At 37.9% G+C, this 27,204-nt stretch overlaps 1 protein-coding gene across 1 annotated transcript in view; it reads left to right on the top strand.

The window, feature by feature from the left end:
* Nucleotides 1–27,204, top strand: part of sorcs3b (sortilin related VPS10 domain containing receptor 3b) — a 72,249-nt gene that overhangs the window by 27,093 nt on the left and 17,952 nt on the right. The window contains exons 3-18 of the mRNA XM_088421647.1: nt 2,307–2,406; nt 3,560–3,718; nt 4,735–4,808; nt 6,118–6,182; nt 8,038–8,156; nt 12,139–12,228; nt 14,339–14,518; nt 15,847–15,993; nt 18,440–18,542; nt 19,485–19,561; nt 19,650–19,741; nt 21,446–21,553; nt 22,554–22,671; nt 22,826–22,959; nt 23,442–23,555; nt 24,026–24,197. Of these exons, the coding sequence (XP_088277773.1) occupies nt 2,307–2,406; nt 3,560–3,718; nt 4,735–4,808; nt 6,118–6,182; nt 8,038–8,156; nt 12,139–12,228; nt 14,339–14,518; nt 15,847–15,993; nt 18,440–18,542; nt 19,485–19,561; nt 19,650–19,741; nt 21,446–21,553; nt 22,554–22,671; nt 22,826–22,959; nt 23,442–23,555; nt 24,026–24,197 (1,852 nt within the window). The remainder of the gene's footprint in view (nt 1–2,306; nt 2,407–3,559; nt 3,719–4,734; nt 4,809–6,117; nt 6,183–8,037; nt 8,157–12,138; nt 12,229–14,338; nt 14,519–15,846; nt 15,994–18,439; nt 18,543–19,484; nt 19,562–19,649; nt 19,742–21,445; nt 21,554–22,553; nt 22,672–22,825; nt 22,960–23,441; nt 23,556–24,025; nt 24,198–27,204) is intronic.

Below are 27,204 nucleotides of genomic sequence, written 5' to 3'. Positions count from 1 at the left end.
GCTGCTCTAAAAACCACTTCTCACTATGTATGTAATGTCAACAGCGGCCAGAGGTGACGCCAAAAAAACACAAATCAAGCACAAGTATGAACTGTTAAACTAAATCATCTCCAAAACATTATTTCGGCCCAGTACCAGTTGATCCACGGACTGGTACCGGTCCACGGACCGGGGGTTGGGGACCTCTCCTCTAAAGAAACCAAATGGTTCGACATGAAACAGTTGAATCTCATGCGGACTAAATTCAGCCTGGTTTTTCTTTCTAACCCTTTTGTAATTCAGTCACCACTACAGTAATTGTGTGCTCACGCAATTATAGTGAAGGGCCGATTTTTTTGTGTGTGCGCCTGTCAGGCTCATAAATAAGAATTCATTCCATTAAGGATAACACCACAGAACTCAATCCGACCTTTTAATAGCCCCTTGCCGCCTTCTCACAGACTACAGAACTCATTTGACTGCGAAACACTTGGCTCCGTAGAGTTTGAAACGAAGACGTGTTTTACCAGAGGCACTGCAAAGATTTACATTTACTTTTCGGAATCCTCTGTTGAGTACAGAAAGCCTTCCATCGCGGAAGTGTCTTCCATCACAATGCCGTACCCAGAAGTAAATTACTGCGCACCTAAGGCGCTTGGTGCAGGTAAAAAACAAAAAAACACAGAGATGTTATGGAAGAAGCGAGCATGCATGATTTCTGTGATAACTGCGTAAATGATTGATGGCCGCAATAGCTTCTAGCTAGTCAGCGGCGATATCGGTGACGTCGCGGCCGTCTGTGTTTTCAAACGATCGCCTCTTTTTCTTGCGCTATCAACTTCGCCGCGCCATCGCGTCACATTTTTTTTTTCCTCCCCCTCCCTCATTCCGATGTGGCGGCTGAAAGCAGCACTTAGGCTGCGCAAATGTGTTTAGGGGGTAAAGTCTTTGAAAACAATGTCAACAGCAAATGGGACACTTCAGATTAATGCACAGACGACGATAGCAGACATTGCTTGGATATCTATCCAATTATGTAGTGAAATTATATTTGCGGGCACTCAGGTAGAACGGATGGTGTGGATTTAGAGAACTGCGATGACAAGCGCGTTTACCCTTGTCATGGACGCGTGCGCATGAAAGGGACGCGGAAAAGTGACAGCGGCATGTGGCTGAACCAAGCCCAAGAGATAATTTGTTAAGTTTCGCATGGAATATTTTCCTAATGTCAGCGGCGAAATCTAAGAAATCCAATTTCATGCTGTTTAATGCCACTCCCGATAGTGTCAAAGTGAACATAAAATCAGAAAAATAAGCATGTTTCTTGACCTTAATAAAGTCCATTTAGCTCAATGCTAACACAATGCAAAAATGCCAGAGGCAGGCTAACTTAAAGCATTGGTGTTGTTTTTGGCGGTAGCCATACATGTACGTTGACAATATAACAATTTTCACATGCTTTAACTTCTCCAAATAAGGAGTGTCTCTACTGTAGTATCCAAGAATTAAAAAAAAAATCCCAATTGTCTCAAATTAAACATAAAATTAGAAAAGCCACCACATTGCTTGACCTTAAAGTCAATTTAGCTTAATGCTAACAAAAAATGCAAAATGCCAGAGACAGGCTACATATATATATATATATATATATATATATATATATATATATATATATATATATATATATATATATATATATATATATATATATATATATATATAAAATTGTGATCACAATATTGGCTGCCACAATTAAATAAGCTGACCCTCTATGATATTAACATTTAAAAAGCCGGCTACTGTATGTACAGTATGTCAAATTAAGCACTTTTTCATCAAACCACCAGGGGGCAATGTTTCTCACACATTTGAATGACAAAATTTTGTCTATTTACCTGTGATTACCTGATTCCTAATATACACTAAGCTTATTTTTTTTTTATTGGGTTGCACTCAGGAAGTTAGCTGTGTTGCCCTGTGTGACAGGTTTTTGCCATTAATTATTATTTACTTTATTTATTTAATTTTGTTTATTATAATTATTAGTAAGTATCAAGCCTTGAAATTTTCTTTATAAACTGTTTTTGTTTGGGGTTTTTTTTTTCAAAAAAGGGCAATAAATAGACATATTTGACCCAACATAATGAAAAATCGTGATTAATAATCCACCAAAGGTGGAGCAGTACATGTAGACTGACAATCTGCTCACATTCTTTATTCAATTCAAGGAATGAGTATTACTACTGGATTTCTTTAAACAGCAGAAGTAATACAGTCTTTAGACTCTGTTTGTTTGTTCGTTTTTTTTGTTGTTTTTTTTTACGCAGGTCCAGCAACTATGGGAGCACCTACACCAAGCTCAACGACAAAGTGGGCTCCAGGACCGTGCTGAGCTATCTTTACGTGTGCCCCACCAACAAACGGAAGGTTGTCTCATACTTTCATTACTATTCGTAGTATACAAAACCTTGTCTTTAACTCGTTTAATCCTCGACCTTTTTTTTTACCTTTTTTGTGTCTTTTTTTTTTTTAAATGTGCTTAGACATTCGATTCTGTTTTTTTTATGTGTTTGATAAAAGAGTTTCTGGTACTAAATTAAATAAATGATAAACGTAAGTAATGTAATTAATTAGTACCTAAAGTAATCAATTTTACTTTAGTTTAGTATCCAAAGTAATCAATGTTAGTAACCCTTTACATTAATTATTTTACATACTTTGGTAGGTAATGAATACTAAAATAATTGATTACTTTAGTACGTGAATGCCAAAAGTACTTCAATTAATCAATGACTTTAGTACTTATTATTGTATTACTTAATTGCTTAATGTAATTGATTATTTCAATACCTAAGCAATCAATTTTATACATCTTTAGTCAAAGTAATCCATTTTAGTCACCCTATACAATAAATATTTTAGGAAATTTTCTAGGTAATTGATGACTTTAGTACTTGAATACCTGAATGCAATCGATTATTTCAGTATATGTTTGATAAAAGAGTTTCTGGTACTAAATTAAATAAATAATAAATGTAAGTAATGTAATTAATTAGTACCTAAAGTAATCAATTTTACTTTAGTTTAGTATCCAAAGTAATCAATGTTAGTAACCCTTTACATTAATTATTTTACATACTTTGGTAGGTAATGAATACTAAAATAATTGATTACTTTAGTACGTGAATGCCAAAAGTACTTCAATTAATCAATTACTTTAGTACTTATTATTTTATTACTTAATTGCTTAATGTAATTGATTATTTCAATACCTAAGCAATCAATTTTATACATCTTTAGTCAAAGTAATCCATATTAGTCACCCTATACAATAAATATTTTAGGGAATTTGCTAGGTAATTGATGACTTTAGTACTTGAATACCTGAATGCAATCGATTATTTCAGTACTTAAATTAATCGATTATTTCAGGATTTATTTTCTAAAGTTATCATTACTTTAGCACTTAATTGCCTATGCAATTAAGATATGACCTGAAGGGCCTAGCTCCTCTGATAGCATACATGCTATTAAGCTAACAACATACTGTAGTTGGACCTGCAATTCTTCTGTCCTTCAGATAATGATGCTGAGCGACCCGGAGGTGGAGAGCGCCGTTCTGATCAGCTCGGACGAGGGGGCGAGCTTCGAGAAGCATCCCATCAGCTTCAACGTCCTCAGCCTTCTCTTCCATCCGGCGCAAGAGAACTGGATTCTGGCCTACAGCCACGACAGCAAGGTGCGTTTTCAAAGTTCAAGCGATAGCTAGCGAAATTGCTTGGATTACCTTGATTGCTCCAGAATTGGAGGACATTTTAACACGGTTGCAAATTTGTGCTAATATTAGCTTTCTATCAGGAGTAGAAAATGTTTAGCTAGCTGTTACTGCCTATCTTATTCTGATTATACAGTATGCGTAACAGGGTTGCGAATCTATGCTAATGTTTGCTCTCTCTCAGGAGTAGAAATCACTTAGCTAGCTGGTTCTGCTGAATTTACTTGTGGAAATAAATGAAGAAAAAACATGATATTATTCTGATTACGATAATGTTAGCTTTGTCTGAGGAGTAGAAACGGTTTAGCTAGCTAACTGTTTAGCTAGTAGCGGTTACTGTTGACCAAGAGGACAAGTTTACTTATGTTAGAAAAAAAAAAAACATTGTCTTAGTCGTATTACCATATTTTCTTGAACTATAAGCCACACCAACAAAAATTTAATAGGAAACGGAATTTTGTTTTGTATAAGCCGGTTTGGCTGTAAACCTTAATTTGTAACATCACACATGCCAGTTTTTACATTTTGTTTTGTTTGTATTGAAAAAAAAATATTCAAACTGCCTGGTTACAGCAACATCATGATTTCAACACAAACTGAGCATAACCTGCATAGGTATAACCAAAAGCAGCAACAATATATTTTCAACATAACACCAACACATTCAGATTGTTAGAATACTGCACCAACACAACAGTACCACGTCTGATGACTTTACTAATGGAGTAAAGTGGTAAAATGGTGGCGAGTAAAAAAACCGCCGATAAGCCACATTGCAAACGTGAGAAAGAAATAACGGCTTATAGTACAAAATTGACGGTAAATCTTAACAGAGTTGCGAGTTGTAGAGAGAGATATCAAGTAAAGCTAACGATGTTATAAAATCTGAATAATAGAAGAAAGGACACAGCATTCTTTTGGAAAACTGATGATGTCAACAATTCTGGAATGACCCGATTACCTTGACGATTATGTTGCAGTTGTACAGTTCCATGGATTTTGGGAAGAGGTGGCAGCTGGTGCACGATAACGTCATGCCGGGTCGATTCTACTGGTACGATCAGACACGCGCACGCGGTTGTTTTGAGGGTCATACTAAGAAATAAAAGAAAACAATGAGTTTTATGTGTAAACTTCATAAAATACAGTTGTTGGTTTTCAGTGATGTGAAATATGTTTTCAGCCAAGTACCCCATAACCAGTGCAAAGCATTTTTGGGTAAAAAAAAAAAACAAAAAAAAAAGTTAAAACGTGTTTCATTTATTAAATATTAGAATCCTTCCAACTTCATTTGTCTTGCTCCACCAAAAAAATAATAAATAACACAAAGTGTCCTCTTTTGGATCATTGAAGAGATATAATAAAAAAATAACTCATTATTAATAAATACTTGTCCACGAAAAATAATCTACATAAAGTGTTGGACCTGTTATCAAAAGAAATAATTCAAAGTAAATATTTGTCTACAGAAAAATATTAAACATAAAGCGTCCTGTTTTGGGATTACGGTAGAGATCTGTTCACAAAAATAAAGCATCAGTTTAATTATTAATAAATATTTGTTCACGAAAAATAATCTACATAAAGTGTTGGATCTGTTATCAAAAGAAATAATTCAAAATAAAAATTTGTCCACAGCAAAATATTAAACATAAAGCGTCCTGTTTTGGGATTACAGTAGAGAACTGTTGACAGAAACAAATCAATAATTTGATTATTAATAAATATTTGTTCACAAAAAATAATCAAAATAAAGTGTCAGACCTGTTCTCAAAAAGAAATAATTATAAAGAAATATTTGTCCACAGAAAAATATTCAACTTAAAGTGTCCTCTTTTGGGATCATAGCAGAGATCTGTTCATAAAAATAAATCATTAAAACGACAGGTAACGAGCGGTGGCACGGGACAAGTTTGGTCCAACCATTCCAGTACGGTGGAAAATCTGTCTTTTCAAAATAATCAAATTGAAAACCCTACTGAACATAAAATTAGTTTTCTGACCGCATATTTTCCCGACACATTTCATTAATTCAATAATTACTTTTATCGGATTTTGTTTGTTTTATTTCAAATCTGAAGAACCCCCTGGAGTTCCTTCAAGTACCCCCCTGGCCGTAGCCTTTCCAGAACCCCCGTATTCATGTATAAGGCATGACCTGAAGTCGTAATAGCGAAAGTGCGTATGTTTTTGTTGCCGTCATTCGAAAGTGGAACATTGTGCGTTGTTTATTCCCTCTCGCCTTGTTTGTCTCCTGCTTTGGCATGTAATAGGCGCTCATTTAAGTGGTTGAAAAACATGCTGTTATAGCTTGGAGATTGCGCAATTACAAGATGCTCCATCTTTCTCTTCCTTCCTGCCAGGGCCGTAATGGGGCTGGACAGAGAGTCGGACGTGGTCCACATGGAGACGCGGGTCGCCAAAGGCCGTGAGTCCGCCCCCCCCCCGACCCCCTCCCCACCACCGCCACTCGCCTTTTATCCAGTCGCTCTCCCTGAAGTGCCGTAAAGCGGAATAGGTCCAGCTGACAAAAAGTGCGGGGGGGGAAAGAGAGTTTTAGGGCGTTGATGGATGTTTCTTCTACTTAACGCGTCCCCCGCGTCGGACTTTGAAAGCCGCCGGAACGCGCGGCCGGCGCAATGGCGACTTTTGTCTTCATCGGCGCTCAAAATCCACGTGTGGTTTCGGTGTTTATTGTGTGAGTCGGCGCCGCGCTGTTGACTGTACACGGCTTTTAATTAACATCCGTCGCCAGACTCAAAGTGCAACCAGGAAGTCATCGCAGCACTTTGTTTTTTTTCACATTTTGTTTTTAAGGAGCTTCATTAAGCAAAGGATGCATTTTTTTTGTTTCTTTTCTTGTCTTGCTTTGTTAGCTCGATGATTGTGATTTTTTTTCTTTTAGACTCATAGGATCTAGATTATGATATTTTTACATTTTGCACAGTTAAATATTCATGCATCCGTCCATCCATTTTCCTTAGGCGCTTATTCTCACTTGGGTAGCTGGCTTGCTGGTGCCCATCCCAGCCGTCTTTTTGCAGTAGGCAGGAGAAACTTTGGATCACAGATAACCATTCGCACCTAATGTTTTTGGAATGTGGGAGGAAGCCGGAGTGCCTGGAGAAGACCCACGCAGGCACGGGGTAAACAAACAAACTCCACGCAGGAAGGCCGGGGGTGAGCTAGAATCGAACCCGGTGTCACTGAACTGTGAGGCAGACATGTCATCCACCATGCTGCCCAAAGTTAAATATATGCATATATTTCAGGCACTTAGATGCATTTGCTAAATTTTTTTCAGTTTTAGACTAACCTGTAATCTGTATAAACGCTAGTAACAAACGGTTGTTCAAATTTCATTTATATTGCTGTTATTTTTTTTAATGTTAAAATATACAGTTTTAAGTATACTTACACAGCTTTAAGAGACAATCACTTGAAAACACTTACTATTTTTACGCTTTTTTTTACGTTTTTTTCTGGTTGCTGATATTTTACCATAAAATCAGCGTTTCTTTAATTGTTTTTTATTTTACAGTGTGTAGAGGGACTGCACTGCACCACACTAAATAATCTAGAAATGCAAACTACTTTTGTATTGTGTGTATTTTCCACACAAGACGGGACACGCCATCATTTGGGGAAGTCTCAATTATGGGGTCTATTTCCATAATTAACCCAAACATAGGGCGCCTAGCATAACATTTCATAAAAGAAAGGCTTACAAGTGTTTTTGCAAGAGTCGCTCCGAGTCTAACAATTTAGCTTCATGTTCCAGTTATTTTACTCTTAGTTTGAAAAGCAAACTTCAATTTCTGCCACAGTATTGAAAAGTACAGATTTTGAAAAACATGCTTCTGTGGTTCCAAATAATTAATTCCAAAAGCAAGGAATTATGAACTGATATATATTTATATACTATATTTATATATGTAGCTGATATCCCAAACACGATTCTCTGAGCTGTGAGGCAGATATGCTCCCCACTAGCACACCGCGCTGCCCAGTGTCTGAACCTCACAGCCGATTCCAACGATCAGCAGCATCAGCTGGTCATTTGAATCACGCGCGTTGGAAGACAGAAACATCAAAAGCCTGCAAAACAGAGTCTCCGAGGACGGAGTTTGAACGTTTCCCTTCAAGCGTACAATCGCCTTTTAAAGATTCGATCAACTACAAGCACTTTTTTGCATGCTATCTCCGGCGCATACAAGCGCGACTTCGGGCTAAACGTTTGCAATTTACTCCTGATTGATTTCCTTTGATTCGGTTCTTCCCAGGTGCTCAATACGTGAAGTGCCGAGCCCAGCGGTGCACGGAGGCCAACAGGCAGTACCTTTTCCCTGGACACGTGGACACCAATTCCTTGGTGGTGCAGGACGAATACGTTTTCACTCAGGTTTGCGTGCCCAGAAATGACTTTGTCCTTTTCATTTCACTCCGAGGTCATCTTCGCCCACCCCCTTCTTTTCTCACTATCCAATTCGTGCTTTTCCATCAAAAGCCACATCATAGTTTCCTCAAACACACCTGTTCCCCTGTTTTGATGATGTTTCAACACCTCGTCAAGGCGGCACGTGTTCGCAAAAAAGTGTTTCCAAACTGACATTGAAGGTAGAAAATGAGCTGTGAATAAAGCGTGCCGTGTCCTTAATGCCATTCACTTAACGTTTGACTCCAATTAGACGGCAGCCATCACGGCCATTATTAGAATTAAATTTTCCAGATGACCTCCGCTCTCATTGATTTCCACCCGCCGCTGAGCCCGTCTCTGGTTTGCAGCCTTGATGCGTTCAATCGCGCATGTCATGCTCAACTTCAAACAGAGCAAAACTAGAATCGGGCGCAATGATTTTGCATATTTTGAAGACAGACACCCATATTTAGCGTAGCTATTATGATACAGCACACTATGAAGACCCTGGAAAGCGAATTTGGAGATTTGTTTCAAAATACAGTGGGCCCCCAGTTTACGACATTAATCCGTGCCGCGATTGGGAACGCGAATTCGCCGTATGGCGGGCAATCCAAACCTTGTTAATTAGCTAATGCGTGTAAAGCCCCAGTAAAAACGTAAAAATGGTATATACCGTACTTTCTGCACTATAAGGCGCAGCTAAAAGCCTTAATATTTTTAAAAAGTTGATGGTGCGCCTTATAATCATGTGCGCCTTATATATGGGGAATGAAGTGATAAAGTAAGCTTTACTTATTTCTTTTGTGTATTTACATTTGAACAAAATTGGTCATATTGACATTGAGTTATGCTATTGAGAGTTTAGAGTTATTATTTGAGTTATTATTATTACTTAGTATTACTATATTGTGATTGAAAATGTTTTAAAATATGTCATTAATTGAGGGTGCTCTTTATAATCCGGTGCGCCTTATATATGGAAAACGTTTTAAAATATGTCATTAATTGGGGGTGCGCCTTATAATCCGGTGCGCCTTATATATGGATCAATATTGAGATTCGAAGATGGGGAATGAAGTGATAAAGTAAACTTTACTTATTTCTTTTGTGTGTTTACAGTTGAACAAGGTTGCCCATATTGATATTGAGTTATTATGCTATTGAGAGTTTCGAGTTATTATTTGGGTTATCATTATTACTTTGAGTAATACTATATTGTGATTGTAAATGTTTTAAAATATGTCATTAATTGAGGGTGCGCCTTATAATCCGGTGCGTCTTATATATGGAAAACGTTTTAAAATATGTCATTAATTGAGGGTGCGCCTTATAATCCGGTGCGCCTTATAGTGCGGAAAATGCGGTATTAAAAATTGGTATCAAAATAGTATAATAAGTCTTGCTTATACATAATATACATGCATACCATTAAATAATAAGTGCTAGGGAAAAAAAATCAGCATGTCAATTTTAGTCAGCATGAAAATGAATTTTTCCCAAGTATAACTCACAACAATCTGTTATGTTGCCCCCCCCCCCCCCCCCCCCCCCCCCCCCCCACACACACACACACACACACAATAACACATTTTTATGTTTATGAAATGTCATACACATTGTAAGACACCTGGTAACTTTTCTATAACAGAATGCCGATCGTTTGTTGACTGTTTTTTATCCGTTAAATTGGCATTTGATTCACACGTTATCTGGCTCCATTGGTTAAATAAACTGTTAAATTGCTCTTTTTAGCGAGTCTGTTTCGGGCTCCAACATTTGGCATTTACCACCCATTACGAGGCGTTTACTTTTCGCAACAGTTCAAAATAATTGCGTCTATTATATTTTCATTTATTTATCGGCCGCAGATGTAATCTTTTAATTTGAAACCGCGTTGCACAAACGACGCCCGTACTAGCGGTGACCCAGTTTCACTTCAATGGCCGACCGGATGGGAACGTCCGCGTCGGAAGACCCGACGGAATAAATAAAACACAGTTTCCCAAACGCTCATTCAATAAAATCGCGTTTAGCCGAGATGAGATTTCCAAGGCGACGCCGGACGGCGGTCGCCCGCCGCCGACTTTCCGGTGACTTTCATTGCCGGGGGGTGGGATGAGAACGGGGGGGGGGGGGGGGGGGGGGGGGGGTGGGGGGGGGGGGGGGGGGCGGGGGCGGGGGGCAGTTGGATTTAACTTGACAAAGAGTAATGAGGTTATCGATTGGGGCTACAACGAAATAAGCAGTCTTCAACACCTCCGCGCTCCCGCGGGACGGGAAGGAACGCTGGAGCGCAACATCCTCAAAAACGCCGCCTCGGAAAAGGCAACTCATTGATTTTCGATAGATTATTCCATTAGAGCCCTAATGTAGTGTGTAGGGGGACAAACACCATCCTTCTAGTTGATTGGAAAATAAGCAAGCGGCCTGGCGTCGGCCGGGGCCTCTAAGTGGATGGGAAAGTGCCAGTGCATTAAGGTCCTCCAGACACGCTTGGAGATAAAGTCAACATCATTTCCAGCGCCTCTTAGCTGGCGCCTAATTGAGATAATGACCAGCGTTTCTGTTGTGCTTGCGTTTCGCCGCCGTTTTGAGAGGCCGTCAGAAATTGGCGAATAAATACAGTGCACCTCCTTCAGGAGACGCGTTCCGCTCGGCGGCCTTGTTTCGCCTGAAAATTCTCTCGCCGTAGAAAGAAAGAAGTTGTGTTCATGTTATGTCAGGTTAGCCAGCGAAGGCGTGAATAGCGTCGCTGTCAAAAGTTTAGCGACGCTACGCTCGCCCCAGTTGTTATTGACACTTTGAAAGCGTCTGCGTCTTATTTAGGCGTCCCGGCGAGTTCTCCCGTCTCTTCCGCCACTCCAGCTGTCAAACTTGCAAGGCTCCCTCAAAGGCGCGTTTTCTGAACCCCGGTTGCGCCTCGCCGACGGGGTTTGCCAACTTTTCTCGACGAGAGCCGCCGAAGCGTCCTCGCTTACCGCTGCGTGGCTTCCTGTGGGCGAAGTATTAACAGTGATTCTTCTCGGGTGGCTCTGCCGCACTCTCGGTCAATAGACGAGAAAAATGGGCACATTCGGTCAACCCTGAACAGGGGTCGGCAACCTTTAACATTCAAACGGCCATTTTGACCTGGTTCACATGAATAGGTCAATGGATCCACAAACACAAACACACACATATATATAACTATATATATATATATATATATATATATATATATATATATATATATATATATATATATATATATATATATATATATATATTAAAAAATATAGACACACACACACACACACACATATATATATATATATATATATATATATATATATATATATATATATATATATATATATATATATATATATGGACTCCAACTACACAAAATTCATCCGTTCCGGGGTTGGGATCATTCGTAATCGAAACCTATGGTAATTAGCTAAAGTGCATAAAACCCCAGGCAAAAACATAAAAATTGTATTTACATCTTAAAAAAGTTTTAAAATCGTTTGTTGGCTTTTGTTTTTTTTTCGTTATCTTTAAATTTGAGTTGCACGCTCACCGATTCAAATTTGAATTGCTCTTTTCAGCGAGTCTGCTTTGTCGTCCGAGGTCTTGTCCAAACCCTTCAACAATATTTTACCTTAAAGGGAAAACATTAAAGGAAGACACTAGGGAGCTGAAATTTCACCCAGATGGTGAGGTGTCAAAGTAACACTACCAGGATTACCATCTCTTGGCTAATATACTACGATAATGAAGAAAATGACCCAAAACGGTCAAAATAATCCACAAAAGTTAATTTCACACTAGATGTGTGGATACAAGCCATTAAAAATGTACATTTCCGCCACATTATGTTGCTGCAACCGAGATCATTTTTGATTTAAAACAAAAAAATGACTTGCTACTGCCAATCAAACAGGCTGCATATGTTTTGATAAGTGACGTTTTGATTCCCTAGGTAACCAAGTCGGGACGAGCCAGCTACTTTGTGTCCTACATGAGAGAACCTTTCAAACTCATGCAACTCCCCAAATATTGTCTGCCCAAGGTATGTAAATATACAAATTTGCTACATGTATTTTACAAGGTCAGATAAATAGACAGAGCTGAAGTTTTGCAACAAAATCAAAAATGTTTATTTTCCGTTCGTGCCGTATTAACAAAAGGATTGACTGCATATTATTTTTCTACAAATAGCGCCATTATGAGAGAGTGATTTGAAGCTGCATTTTGAACTAACAATATTCAAAAGGCACAAACTCATGCATTCAAGGTGCTATATTCAAGCTTTTAAGGGATGTTTTGCCAGCTCCAGCGCTTTCAGTCTCTTTAAAATAGGATTTCAATTACATACCACAACAGTTGGATATTTTTTTTTTACTAACCTTGACCAAAAGTAAACAGACTTATAGTCTCAAATGAAATACCATTTCTCCCATGGAATATTTTGATTAAATCAAATAAATTCTCCTTTTTGTGTAGTAGAGGGCTAATCATTGTGTATGTTGTTTATGTGCCACAAATTTGGTCATGAGAAAGTGTTACATGTCAAAATCTTTATCTTTTTGTTGGTTTAAAAAAAAGAGAAAAGCCTGTGCTAATCTACTGTTCGTTTTATTTTTTTTCACAAAAGTTTAGCATAAGCCCTTTGCTAAAGCTCTTTTTCAATTACTTTTTTAATAGCACAAAACACCCAATACAGTAAAAATGTTTTTTTTAAGACAAAAGTGCCTCAATACAGCACAAAATGTACTAAAAATCAACATTAAATTAAGAAACTTGAAATTCTTTGAAGCTGACTTTGCTGCCCCATGCTAAAAGCGATGCTAAGCTAATGTTCACACTAAAAATGTGCTCTACATACTTTTTTGCATTGCTTTTCTTAAGAAAGTCGCCCCTGCCAACATGGCCGCCTCATTGATGCAATTTTTTATTTATAATTTTATATATATATATATTTTATATATTTTATAATTTATATATATATATATATATATATATATATATATATATATATATATATATATATATATATATATATATATATATATATATATATATATATATATATATATAATATATTTATATTATTATTTTATTAATAATTATATATTATTATTATATATAATTAAATATATATAATATTTAATTTTTTATGATAATTTTTTGATGCAATTGTTTCTGTTTGTTAATAGCAGCTAATTAAGGAACTAATAAACTAATAAACTAATAAACTTCATTCTGTGAAGCCCTTTGAGACTTCGGTGATTTAGGGCTATATAAATAAAATTTGATTGATTGATTGAAATGTAGTCAAAAAAAGGCTTTTTGAATCTACAGGACACTTTTTTTCTCTCCATTGAACAACTTGATCTGATACTTTAGGCGCTTTAGTACCTAACTACCAACATACTTAACCCTTGAAGCAATATGTTACAAATTATGGAAATTCCCTTGATTTTTTTTTTTATGATATCATAAAGGAATTAATGGTAAAAAACGCAGTAGCTGAAACTTCCAGCAGATGAATAAAACATGTAAAATTTCAAAATGCAACAAGTCTGACATTTCTATTTGGTTGCGGCTGGACGTACGAGATTTTGTGTACGAAGTTAATCGTCCAAATTTTGGACAATATAAAACTATTATAATTACAATATTAGTGATGCATTTTAATAGGATTTATGACGTTGATTCTCCTGCGATTTTTGCAACATCCCGTTGAGCGGCAATCAAACTATGTCAGCAAACAGAAAATTCTTTCTTGACTTGTGTTTCACCTCAAGACAGTAGGTGGCAGTAGAGCCCAGTTAATGGTCTTAAAGTGTCATCATCACATCACAAAGACTGACCATACCATTTTTCAATTTTAATAAATGTAATCTACATATGTATGGCTAGAACTTATGCTACTGAACAATTTGAGTGGTTGAAAAATATTCCCAAATAACTTGAATTATTTCTCCTTTAAGAGCATTTACAAAATTATGGGGAAAAAATGCAATGTGTATTGTTTGCGACGTTTGTGCACAAGTAAAGTGAACAATTCCCACTAAAAAGATTTCAATCCCTTCATGAGCTCAAATGTATCGCTAGCTTTGGAATTTTAGCGCCCTAAAGCATCTAATGCTAGTGTGTGTCCCACCGCTCTCGTACAGGACATGCATATCATCAGCACGGATGAGAAGCAGGTGTTTGCCGCAGTCCAGGAGTGGAACCAGAACCACACTTACAGCCTGTACATCTCCGACTCCCCCGGCATTTTCTTCACTCTCTCCTTGGAAAATCTCAGAACCACCAGGGGACCTACTGGTAACCTGCTGGTCGATTTTTACAAGGTAGTGACTTTTCCCGCTTATTTTTCTATTTTCTTCTATTTTAATATTTCTTAATTGCGCTTGGTCTCCGAGAAAGTCGACACAATTGCGGCAGACGAACAAAAAAAAGGTGGAGTGAAGGCGATTGTTATTTTACACCACTCGATAACGTTAAGGCAAGGTGCCAAGTGTGACAAATTTTTACGCAGCCGCAGCAACACAAGCAATTTGTTCAAACTCCTGAAGACCACACATCCCGAGAGAGAGAGAGAGAGAGGCAAAAAAACAGACAAGCTACACCGAATGTCCAGTTTCCTGAACCACCCGCTGTCCCGGCAAATGAGTCTGGCGGAAAGATGGCGAAATTTCTAAGTGAATCAAGGCAGCAACAGCACTTTTACCTTTTTGTCAGTATTGGGACCAAGATGATGCTCATGTGTTCCTTCGTCTAATGTGGAATGAATTAGATCATAGATTAGGTTAGATTAGTTAGCCGAATTTTGACACGTTATTTGAGTTATTATTGTTATTACGTTGAGTATTATAATGTTATGATTCAAAAAGTTTTAAAATATGTCATTAATGGAGGGTGCGCCTTATAATGCGGTGCGCCTTATATATGGAAACGTTTGAAAATATGTCATTAATTGAGGGTGCGCCTTATAATCCGGTACACGTTATATCTGGAAACGGTTTAAAATATGTCATTAATTGAGGGTGCGCCTTATAATCTGGTGCGCCTTATATATGGAAACGTTTTAAAATATGTCGTTAATTGAGGGTGCGCCTTATAATCCTGTACACGTTATATATGGAAACGTTTTAAAACATGTCATTAATTGAGGGTGCGCCTTATATATGGAACGTTTTAAAATATGTCATTAATTGAGGGTGCGCCTTATAATCCGGTGTGTCTTATAGTGCGGAAAATACGGTGCTTTGAGTGTTATTATATTGTGATTGCACTGGAGGAAAAGTTCCCTGATATAAATGTTGCACTACATGTCATACCTTGCTGTTAAAAGATAAACTGTCACAGAAATCCTAATAAAATAAAACATAAGACAGTTGTTTATTCATTTTGGGGGTGAATGTCAGAGTTGTCAGAAAGCTGGTTTATAATTTACTCATAAAGTTTGACTGCTTCTACTGTTGCGCCTTTTAATGCGGTGCGCCTTATATATGGAAAAAGTTTGAAAGTGTCATTAATTGGGGGTGCGCCTTATAATCCGGTGCGCCTTGTAATACAGTACCTTTAATAAAATATAGCTTTAACCTAAAAAACCATGCCTGCTTTTTGAATTTGACTTTTGAACGTACAGTAAAGACGATATTGTATTACGGTCCAGGTGGAGGGCATAAACGGCATGTATCTGGCCAACAAGCTAGTGGACCAGCGCGTCAAGACTTTCATCACCTACAACAAAGGGCAAACCTGGGCCCTGCTTCCGGCGCCCAGCGCCGACGTTGCCGGCAACAACATCCACTGCGTGACGGTGAGCCCGCAAACTACGTTGGCGACGCGTATCATGCCCGGCACGTTCCCACCTCATCGGCCTCTTTTGGAAGCTCTTTGATTTACGGTTCAAATTTGCACAAGGCCGGCCGCGGCGGGCGCTTTGGCTTCTCCGTTGCCGGCCTTCCTAAATGACCAACGGGGAGGCTCGGGCGGTGGAATGGTTTTATTATCCGTGTAAGTCACGCCGTGTCATTAGGTGTAGCTTGGAAGGGGCAGACTTTCCATTAACCTGCGTGACTTCAATTCAACAAATGTAGTCGTGCCGGGCTAATGAATGTTAGATTACGGTGAATTATATTACGTGGATGTGTTGGCGGGAGAGATATCCAATATGTTATCTCACTATTTAAAATATACCGTATGTTTTAGTTTTTGTTTTCTGGATTATCTTTGTTGTATTCACCTGCCGTATTAATTTTTTTTGACTGGGCGGTTTTAAGTGTCATACACAACAACAGTTGTTTTGATACAAAAGCAAAAGTTGGGTCAGATTGACCCAAGCAAGTGAGTAGGTTCATTTTTTGACCCAAATGGCAAATTTAGGTCAACAATTGTAATGACCTGCGATTTGGGTTACTTTAACCCAGTGCTTTTCAAACTGGCCCCCCTGGGGGGGTGCGAGGTGATGCCAGGGGGGGCGTGGATGATCCCAGGAAAAAGGCTTTATTTTTGTCACGTGGAATGTAATTGCAATAAAGTAATAATTTTCATTTTCTTTTAGTTTCAGGCACTTTGGTGCACTTGCTTCTTTTTTTTCCATTTTAGACTAAGCTGTAACCCGTGTAAACGCAATTTTCAGCAATAATAATCTTATTTATAGTCAGTGCATAGACTGGGGGGGGGGGGGGGGGCGCAAAAAGTTTTCTCTTTTCTAGGGGGGGCCTGGCAAAATATAGTTGAGAAACACTGCTTTAACCCAACTTCCTGGCTTGCTTTATACTACCCAACAAAAATGGGTAGTTTAGGTGCAAAAACAAAGGTTGGGTAAAGTTTCGGTTCAGTAGTTTTAAGTGTGTACACTCTTAAAATTCCTGGGTAAAAAAAAAAAAAAAAAAAAACCTCGAAATCGAACAAACTTGGGTCAATTTGGCCAATCCTTTTGTTTTGTGTATAACAACACATTTTATTTTTAGACAAAACTCCCCCAAAACAAAACATGAGGTTATTTTCAGACAAAAAAAAAATTGGGATTATTGGGTCAATAACAACCCAATTTGGGTCAAGCAACGCACTACTTGTGTCAATTTCACCCACATTCTGGGTCGATTCATAATACATCTCAATTTTCTTTGTACAAAACCATGCAAAAACAAACAAAACCTTCCAAAATTGGCATGTTTTCCAACAAAAACAGAAATTGTGACTCCAGTGACAAAAATAACCCAATTTGGTCCTAACATCGGATCGCCCCACATTGGACAATTTGACCCACATTTCTAGGTTGTATTGTGTAAAACAAAACCCTTTTTATACAAAAAAGTGGTTTTGTACTAACATTATAACAACATAACAGTATTTGACAACAGCAATGTTACATTTTATGTAATTATATCTCACATTGAGAACCCAATATATTGATTACATGTTTTTTTTCTGTATGCACAACAGTTAAAAAAAAATGGGATTCCTTTTTCAGTTGAACGTTTAGCGTCATTAGCTTAGTTAGCGCCCATTAGTCTCATAACGTTAGCATTTTTCTTAACGAGCTAACAACGGCGTACCATTTTTGAATGCTAACGATGCTTAATTGTTTACTAGTGCCTTTTTGAGCTTGTCGATATTTGAGGGATTTTACCGATTCTGCGCCCAACCGATCCAATTTCTTTCATCGGTATAATGTACGTATTTTTATTTATTTTCATCAGAAAAAAAGACAACTGGAAATTCCGAAATATATCATAGAAATGTTGTCCCAGTGAAATTCCCAGTGAAATATATGGTACTCATCATCAAGTATGCGCTGTACCGTATCTCGCTTTGGGCTATATTTTATATTTCGCTTTGTTGCAGCGATGACCCCGATCCTGACCTATGACCCCTCCCCCGCTCCCCTTCACCGACTGACTTGACCTCAATGACCTTTTGGATGTTTTCCAATATGTTGCATAAGGAGTTGAAATGATCTTCCGTTTCTTAGCGTCGCATCCTGGGAGACTTTAATTACACGCTTGTTTGCTTTTCAAAAAAAAAAAAAAAAAGGACATTTAAATGCCCCCCCCCCCCCCCCATTTTCTGATAGTTTTTTTCTTTTTTATGTGAGACAACAAAAGAGTCTTTTGTTTCATCCCTGCAAACGAGAGCACTTTTCTTTAGTGTTTTCAAGGCATGGCCGCTTCTCATTGATCGGGGAAAAAAATGATTCATAACAACATCCGCTTAAGATGTGATATTATTATTAATCTTTTTTTTTCTTGTGTTGACAGCCTTTTTGTTCGCTGCATCTTCATTTGGAGATGTCAGAGAATCCCTACACGTCCGGACCCATCACTAGCAAAAAGTCAGTACCGGGAATCATTGTTGCCACAGGTACGCCATTTTCTTATTGACTTTTATATATTTTAGGCATTCATTTAAGAGATGAAGACTATAAACTGCGCCGGTATACAACTGAAGCAGCAAAAATTGAGAAAACGGATAAGCTGCAGGTAGAGTGGACCCCCGGGTTACGGCGTCCCCGGTTTATGTTTTTTTCACGTTACGAAGTGGAATACTAAGTTTTTCCGTCCCCTCTTCTCGGAAATTTTCCCGCTTTACGGCATAGAGAATTATCATGACCTGTGGGGTTGGCTGTGTTTATGTTGTTTTGCCTCCCTCTTCAGGCGTTTTTAGGTCATTGCTCTTATTTTCTGTTTGCGTCAAACTGCTTACGCTGTAACGCGTCACCAAGTCGCTGGTCTGCTATTGGTCGGTGTCCCTAAGCTGCTGGTCTTCTATTGGTCGGTGTCCCTAAGATGCTGTTCTGCTATTGGTCGGCGTCACTGCGTCACTAAGACTTGCTCTCATGTGAATGCTTACAATATCGCATTTTAGTGCTTAATACAAACTTGAATCGGTTAGCCATGGGTCCCAATATTGGAAACGAAGCGGGAGATAATCAAAAAATATGACGAAACCTAGGCCACTCCAAAGGTAAATAAAATTGCATTTTTCAAAGTTCAATCTCTACTTCATGGATTTCTGTATTTTTTTGGGAACGTAGCCCCCCATGATAATCCAGGCACATTTTGGAAAATATGTAAATAAATACAGAGGTCACAGAATGCCCCCCCCCCCCCCCACACACACACACACACACACACACACCACAGGATAACACGCCACCTCTTTTTGCCCTCAAGCTGACAATAAAGTTGCATTAACTGCGTCTCCTCCGTTTGGGGAACGATTCCCCAAATAATACAAAACGTTATCAGTTCATGATATTTTTCCGTTTGCCCACCCGAACTGATCATTTCGCCTCTTTCCTAGGCAATGTCGGAACGGAATTGTCCTCTGCCAACCTTGGCATGTTCATAACGTCTGATGCAGGAAATAGCTGGCGACAGGTGGGCGTGAGCAGGCACACGCACGCAGCGTTGAAAGAATGAGCGTGCGTCATTAGCAAAACTGATGTTTTCGCTTCTCCCTGCGTAGATCTTTGATGAAGAGCATAACATTTGGTTCCTGGATAACGGAGGAGCTCTGCTGGCCGTGCTGCACGCGCCCACGCCGATTCGACACTTGTGGTGCGTACACCTATTACTCAACAGAAGAATGGAATTGCCAGTGTAGAATGTTTTTTTTTTGTTTTGTTTTTAACATGATTGATGTGTGATACAGCCACATTGAATTAAGAGCCTTATTTACAGTCACTATCCTTTGTATTTATCTTGAGAAAAAAAACTGGGATGTCCATGTTTTTTTTTTCAAAACTGTGTGATATTTCACACGAGTAGGACAATTATAATGCTAAGGTTATTTTAGTTAATGAAAAGGAATCAACCATGCAAAACCAAAATAGAAAAGAAAACCATTTGCTTTAAAAAAATAAAATACAAAGTGTAACCTTTTTTGTATTATTTATAAAATGAATATACTTTGTAAATATATAATATAGAAAATAAATTTAATGCATAAATATAATAGCAACATAATAACATAAAAATAATAATGACACAATAACAATAAAAATATATAAAAAATGTAAATAAATAGTAAATATAAATTTTAAAAAGTATAATAATATTATACAATATATATAAATATATAATGATAAATATAATAACACAAAATAGCTATAATATACATATATAATATATAACAGATAAATAACACAGAAAATATATGTAAATACAATATAATAAATATATAGAATTAAAATGTAAAATGTATAAATCGTAATTCTAAATGTAATAAATGTAAAAATATGATAAAAATGTATGCACATATAATAATACAAAATAGCTACAATATACATATATAATATATAACAAATAAATAACACAGAAAACATGTAAATACAATATAATAAATATATAGAATTAAAATGTAAAATGTATAAATCGTAATTCTAAATATAATAAATGTAAAAATATGATAAAAATGTATGCACATATAATAAATATAATATTGTTTTCTTTATATTGAATTACTGTTTCTTTAAATATACTGTCCTCAGTACCCAAATGGTCAAGACTTTTGGTTAATGGTAATGAGGTAAATTTAAAAAAAAAAAATTCAAACTTCTAATGATGATTCAACTTTGAACCTTTTTATTACATTTTTAGATCGCATTGTGGGCTAAGACACAAAGTATATTAGTATATGCCGCGGGCCGCAAAGATGTTGACGGCGGGCCGCAAATGGCCCCCGCGCCATCGTCTGGACACCCACGGACCTTAAATTGGATATTGAATACACGGAATGAAGGCTTTCCATTCCGAGTGTCCAAATCATTCCCAGCAGCGACGAGTCAGTTACAGGCAGCTGCTCGCGCCCCGATGCGACGCCTTTTATGTAAATGCCACGTGCGATGCGACAAGGTGGAAACGGGAGCCTGCGAACGTCCGTCTCGCTCGCTCGTATTACGGCGGCTTTGTAACGCCGTCCTCTTTGGCGTCCCCTCACTCCCCCTCCCCCTGTCAAAAGTGATTAAGCCGCTCAAGAGGTGATTTCCACGCCGGCCCAAATCTTATTTCCAGTGCTACTACCTGACTCATATCTCTCTTTGCGGGTGTTTTGTCATTTATATCTGGAAGGAACATTTATCCTTTTATCCTTTTTTTTTTTTTGACTGTCCTGAAATGTTCTCACCTTGAAGAGCAAGTGAAATGCTTCAATTTTTAAAAAAAAAATACAAAACAATAAGCTTTTATCATATTTCCCGTGTCCTCATTTCTCTTGTTGTTTGATGTAGTCTTAAATGTCGCGTTCTATTTTGTCACATAAAGGATCAGTCTAGACGAAGGCAAGAAGTGGGACCGTCACACTTTCTCACTGGCGCCTCTCTACGTGGACGGAGTCTTGATGGAGTCGGAATCCGACAATCACATTATCACGTAAGCGACGGGAAGTTACTTCGTATCTTCTGTGCCCGAGCTTTCTTGATATTGCACGCCAGTGAAGCGAGCCAATACACTAGCGCTGATATATGCTAGCTAAACAACGAGTTAGCTGATATCTAGCTAAGTAACTAACTAAGTAACTAAGTAACTGGTTAAGTATCTTAGCTAGGTAGCTAGCTGAGAATCCTCGAGAGAGAGGGAGAGAGAGAGAGAAAGAGAGAGAGAGGATTCTTAGCTAGCTACCTAGTTACTTAACCAGCTAGTTAGTTACTTAGCTAGATATCGGCTAACTTGTTGTTTAGCTAGTAAGTAACTAGCTACTTACTAGGAAACTAGAATTATGGGAAAAAAACTAGAGATAGATAGATAGATAGATAGATAGATAGATAGATAGATAGATAGATAGATAGATAGATAGATAGATAGATAGATAGATAGATAGATAGATGGATAGATGGATAGATGATTCTTAGCTAGCTAGCTAGTTAGTTATTTAGCTAGATATCAGCTAACTCGTTTAGCTAGTAAGTGTTTAGCTAGTTACTAGAAAACTAAAATTATGAAAAAAGATAGATAGATAGATAGATAGATAGATAGATAGATAGATAGATAGATAGATAGATAGATAGATGATTCTTAGCTAGCTAGCAAGTTACTTAACCAGCTTCTTAGCTATTTAGTTACTTAGCTAGATATCAGCTAATTCGTAGTTTAGCTAGTTAGTAGATAGTTACGAAGAAACTAGAATTATGAAAAAAAGCTATAGATAGATAGATAGCAAAGGGTATTTCCTTATTTTGTTTAATTAAATGTGTAAAATCATCATTTTTCCACCATACATATTTCAGTACAATTAACCCATTTTAAATGCATTACAGTATATGCTGACAATTTCTTTGACTTGCTTTTGTTCTTAAATTTTGCAATGTGCTTACTATATGTCCAATAAAAAACTAATTAATCCAGTCAAATAATTTTGCGCATCATCCCATAGTTTCTTTGGGCACTTCAGCCATCGGTCCGAGTGGCAGCTGATGAAAATCGACTACAAGGGTCTGTTCAGTCAAAGATGCATGGATGGAGACTATCAGACGTGGTCCTTGCACAACAAGGTAACAAAAGAAGATTTCTTTCAAAGTGTTGATAAAAGAGACCACTCCCACACCAATGCAGCCCTCCCTTTTGCAGATCCTCCAACGTCGCCTTTTGTTTCGTCACTGTCGCCATTTTATGCGTTGTTTTTTTGTTGTTTTGTTTTGATTTAAGGCTGAGCTGTGCGTGATGGGCGAGAAGCAGATTTTTATGAAGCGGAGACCCGGAAACCGCTGCATGCTGTCCCAGGACTATTCCAGGATCTATTCATCCGAGCCGTGCCAGTGCACCGCCTACGACTTTGAATGGTGAAAAAAAACGACTCCGGCTCCCCATTAAACACTCGCAAATATCCCAAAGTTCCGACTAATTGCTTCCCTGACATGTTTGCAAAGAGACTCTGTTATCAAGTGGACGTTAATTAAAGACACAAGGATCCGTTTGCATGCATTAATACAGTATCAGGTTCCAAGAGAAGCAAATATGACTTGTGTTCTTTGAATCTAATTATAGTAAGAACTTTTCATCACTCCGCTGCGATTTGCATAACGTCAAATGGCTTATTAGAATTCAATTAATAATGAATTGCTCGATTAATTTTAAATGTCTGTCAAAAATTCGGTTTGATCAGGCTTGTCTGACAATCTTGTCGCTATTTATGGCATTAAAATATGCCGCTATGAAACAATTATAAAAGCTTCCGCCAGAAGTTGGGATTATTTGACTTGCCGCTCTGGAGAATTTTATTGAAGTTGTTGTGATTTTTTTTTTTTTTTTCATGTACGTGCAGTGACTATGGCTGGGAGCGCCACACTGATGGGAAGTGCACCCCTGCTTTTTGGTTTGATCCAAATGGTGCTGCGAAAAGCTGCAGTGCGGGCCAGAGTTATCTCAACAGCACCGGGTAAATTTTCTCACAAAATAGACAAATGACTAATAACAAATAACTAATAGACAAGTAACTAACTAGCTAAGTAGCTGGTTAAGTAGCTTAGCTAGGTAGCTAGCTAAGAATCCTCGAGAGAGAGAGAGGGAGCGAGAGAAAGAGAGAGAGAGGATTCTTAGCTAGCTACCTAGTTACTTAACCAGCTACTTAGCTTAGTTGTTTAGCTAGTAAGTAACTAGCTAGTTACTAGAAAACTAGAATTATGCAGAAAAAAATAGAGATAGATAGATAGATTATAGATAGATAGATTATATATATATATATATATATATATATATATATATATATATATATATATATATATATATATATATATATATATATATATATATATATAATGCTCTATGGAAATAGAACGGAAATAACGGAACAAACAACGTATTCAATATATTCAGTTGCTCTTTTTTGCCGTTTGTTCGCTTTCTTAGGTATCGCAAGGTTTTGTCCAATAATTGCAAAGAGGTCGGCAGGAACGTGTACTCGCCCAGGCGACAGGGTTGTCGCCCCAGACCGCCCCGAGGCCTCCGCTTGACCACCGGCAGCGGCGAGCTGAGCGCTCGCGTGGGAAGCAACGTGACGTTCATGGTGCATCTCCAAGACGTAAGTTGTTATTTTATACAGCTGAAACTGGACTACTTCAGCAATCGCCGCAAAGGAGCTCATTGTCTTTCCGAGGACTTAGCTGCCTCACAAGGTGCCTGAATTAAAATGCACAAACAAAAATACAGTTTAAAGTTTTGTATTTACAACATTATGTTATTCTGAAATCATGTTTAATCGCTAATTCACAACACTAAAAAAAAAAACTACTTAATTAGGCAGACGTTTTCCTGTAAGGTGTCCATCATTCACCGCAGCATAAATTAGCCACTAGCTAGCTGCAGTTTGCACTTTTCAGGGGCAGTTGAATAAATTTAAAGCACAACTGCACGCTTTGATGCTGATATCCAACGTGGTTGCTGTTGCTACTGATCACTTATGAACACAACAAAATGAGTCAAATGAGTCAAATGTTGACTATCAAAAAAACATATATAAAATACGTGATTTATTTTTAAGTAGAAATGTGTTATTTCGTCTTCTGTTTATGCAAATGTTTTTGTTTCACCAAACAAAAAAAATGTTTTTTTCATCATCCTGACCTGCTTTGAGCCGCAGCTCACGCTCGTGTTCGATTACTGACTGATTTGCTGTCTTAATGCGATCTTCCCCGTGCCTTATAATAACAAACATTACGCAAAAAATCTCACTTATACAAAAAATATTTCAATATTTTTTTCAAATAACAAAATATTCAACACAAGATAAAATCACACTTTTAAATCTCTTGTGTGGTGATATTTTGGTTTCCCAGATGAAGAAATGAATGATAAATTGCATCTGCGTATCAGACTGCGAAAAAAAAAGCCAAATATTCACGTGGACTCCAACTCGTGAGACATCCTGTCTCATGGGATTTGTGTCCTTTCAAAAATATATTATTTAAAAAATAAACAACATTGACAACTTATGAAGAATCTGTTTTGAAAACATGATAAAAAGTCGCAGAGCACAGGTGTCAAACTCATTTACGACCCTTGCTAAACTCAGTTCTACAATTTAAATGTCGAGTGACGTCATGAAGCCATTTTTCTTGTTGCAATGCAGCGCGTTAGCCTAGGGGGCGCCAGTATTCACATACCCTAACTAAATATACCCATCAACAGCAGCATGTAATCTCATGTTCGCCCAGTTCATCAAGCGTGTTGACAAGTTCTAATCACCGCTTGCAAGCTAATTAGTATCGCCGATTAGCATCGCTAATTAGCCTTGTGCGCAGCGCAGCTCGGGATAAGGTGTTTTCAGTTAATCAGGTCAAGTCCGAGCCACCGTGAAAGCAACATGCAACTTGTATAACTAGTGTAAAATGACGTCTAAATATGCATCGGAAGGGTGCGGGTCCATTTATTTTGGCTGACGTCGAGCTACTTCACCATACGTTCTCAATTAGGAATCGTAAACGGTCGTGCGAAGAAGATTAACGCTGTCACGTTTGAACACCGCAGAATAAATTTTGTCTTCGTGGGGAGATGAAAAGATGGAAAAGTTCAGTCGCTCGAGGCAGATTCGGGATGGGTATAAATGAGAACGAAAGGCAACTTGGGCTAATTATCTCGGTGAAGGTCGGCGGGGATTGATGAGATGTAATTAAAACGGGAAAAAAAAAACACCTGTACACATGCTAACGGCATATGGGTTTGTCTTTTATGAATAAATATGGAGATCTTTTATTTGCACTTGCGTTGTATTTTGCCCCAAAAAAAAAAAAAAAAAGCATTATGGCAGCGGTGTCAAACATGCAGCCTGCGGGCCGGATTTGGCCCTCGATGAGGTTTAATCTGGCCTGCAAGATTATTTCATAAAAGATTTAAAAAATGAATAGGTAGATAATTAAAATGTAATCTTGGTAGATCATCGTCATCCTGAGCTGCTTTGAGCCGCAACCCACGCTCGTGTTCGATAACGACCGACTAGGCATGGGCCGATAACCAAAATGGCGATATTTCGCGATTTTGAAAGTTAAAACCATTCAAATTTGACAAATCTGTCTTTTTTTCCCCTCCTCACGTGCTGTCTGCCTTAACGGGCAATTTGCAGCCTGCAAAGGCTCCTCTTGATGTAACTCATACTCTTCGGCTGTTTCAGCCAATCACGTCCGCTTCCTGGTTTGTTGGCTTCAGTTCAGAACAAATGTAACTTAGCTACTGCAGCTAACTAACGTGGCTAACATGTTTATGCTACTTTTACAGAGCGTTTTCTGGTAAGAAAGCGAACCCACGTCGACATAAAATGACAGAATCCACAGTGTACTATTATTTAATACACATAGTAATTGAACGATTGAGTTGTAAAAGCTTTTCAAATCGATCGTTTTTCAAAATATTGTGCATTTATGTTTGTTTTTTAATATTATAGCGCGGGTAAAAATTTTCGACCAATCCTTCAACGTGACGTCATGACTTCTTTGTAGTTTTTTTTATGACAAATTTTACTCTATTGGAACTATTTTTTATTTTATTTTTCTCTTAATGATGAATGTAGTGGTGTTAGCGTTAGCAAGTTTTTGTTTGGCCTCTAGTGTAAAAGCATCCGGCAGCAGCCGGTGTGTTCTGATTTTTATCTGATGAACTTATTTTCTGGGAGGTTTTTCTTACAACACAGCTCTGGTGTGTGTATGTGTGTGTGTGTTTTTTTTTTTCATCGTTTGTTTGTGTTCAATGTGCAAATATTACCAAGATACTTGTTTGTGGAGCATTTTCCTAAGAACTACCAAAGAGGTTGTCCCTAGAAACGCTGATGATGGGGAGCTCTGTGTGAATTTTCCAGAAGAACTAGGACAGTGCCTTGGGATGAGGAATGTTGGTTTATTTATATATTTATTTCATTTATTTAACGTGAATATTATTAGGATTCAAACACAAGGCGGTGCCAATGTCCTTAATATTCTTCTGATGCATGAATGGCATTTTTTGCCGTATGAAAACATACCCGGCGTCAAATTGTCATAATAATTTTTAGGGGTTCTCCAAACTTTGGCCCAGGGGCCATTTTCGGCCCGCTGTATATT

This window comes from Hippichthys cyanospilos, chromosome 8 (genome assembly GCF_059441005.1).
Source record: "Hippichthys cyanospilos isolate Australia breed blue-spotted pipefish chromosome 8, RoL_Hcya_1.0, whole genome shotgun sequence".
Taxonomy (NCBI): domain Eukaryota; kingdom Metazoa; phylum Chordata; class Actinopteri; order Syngnathiformes; family Syngnathidae; genus Hippichthys; species Hippichthys cyanospilos.
This window is presented reverse-complemented; position numbering and strand designations above follow the sequence as displayed.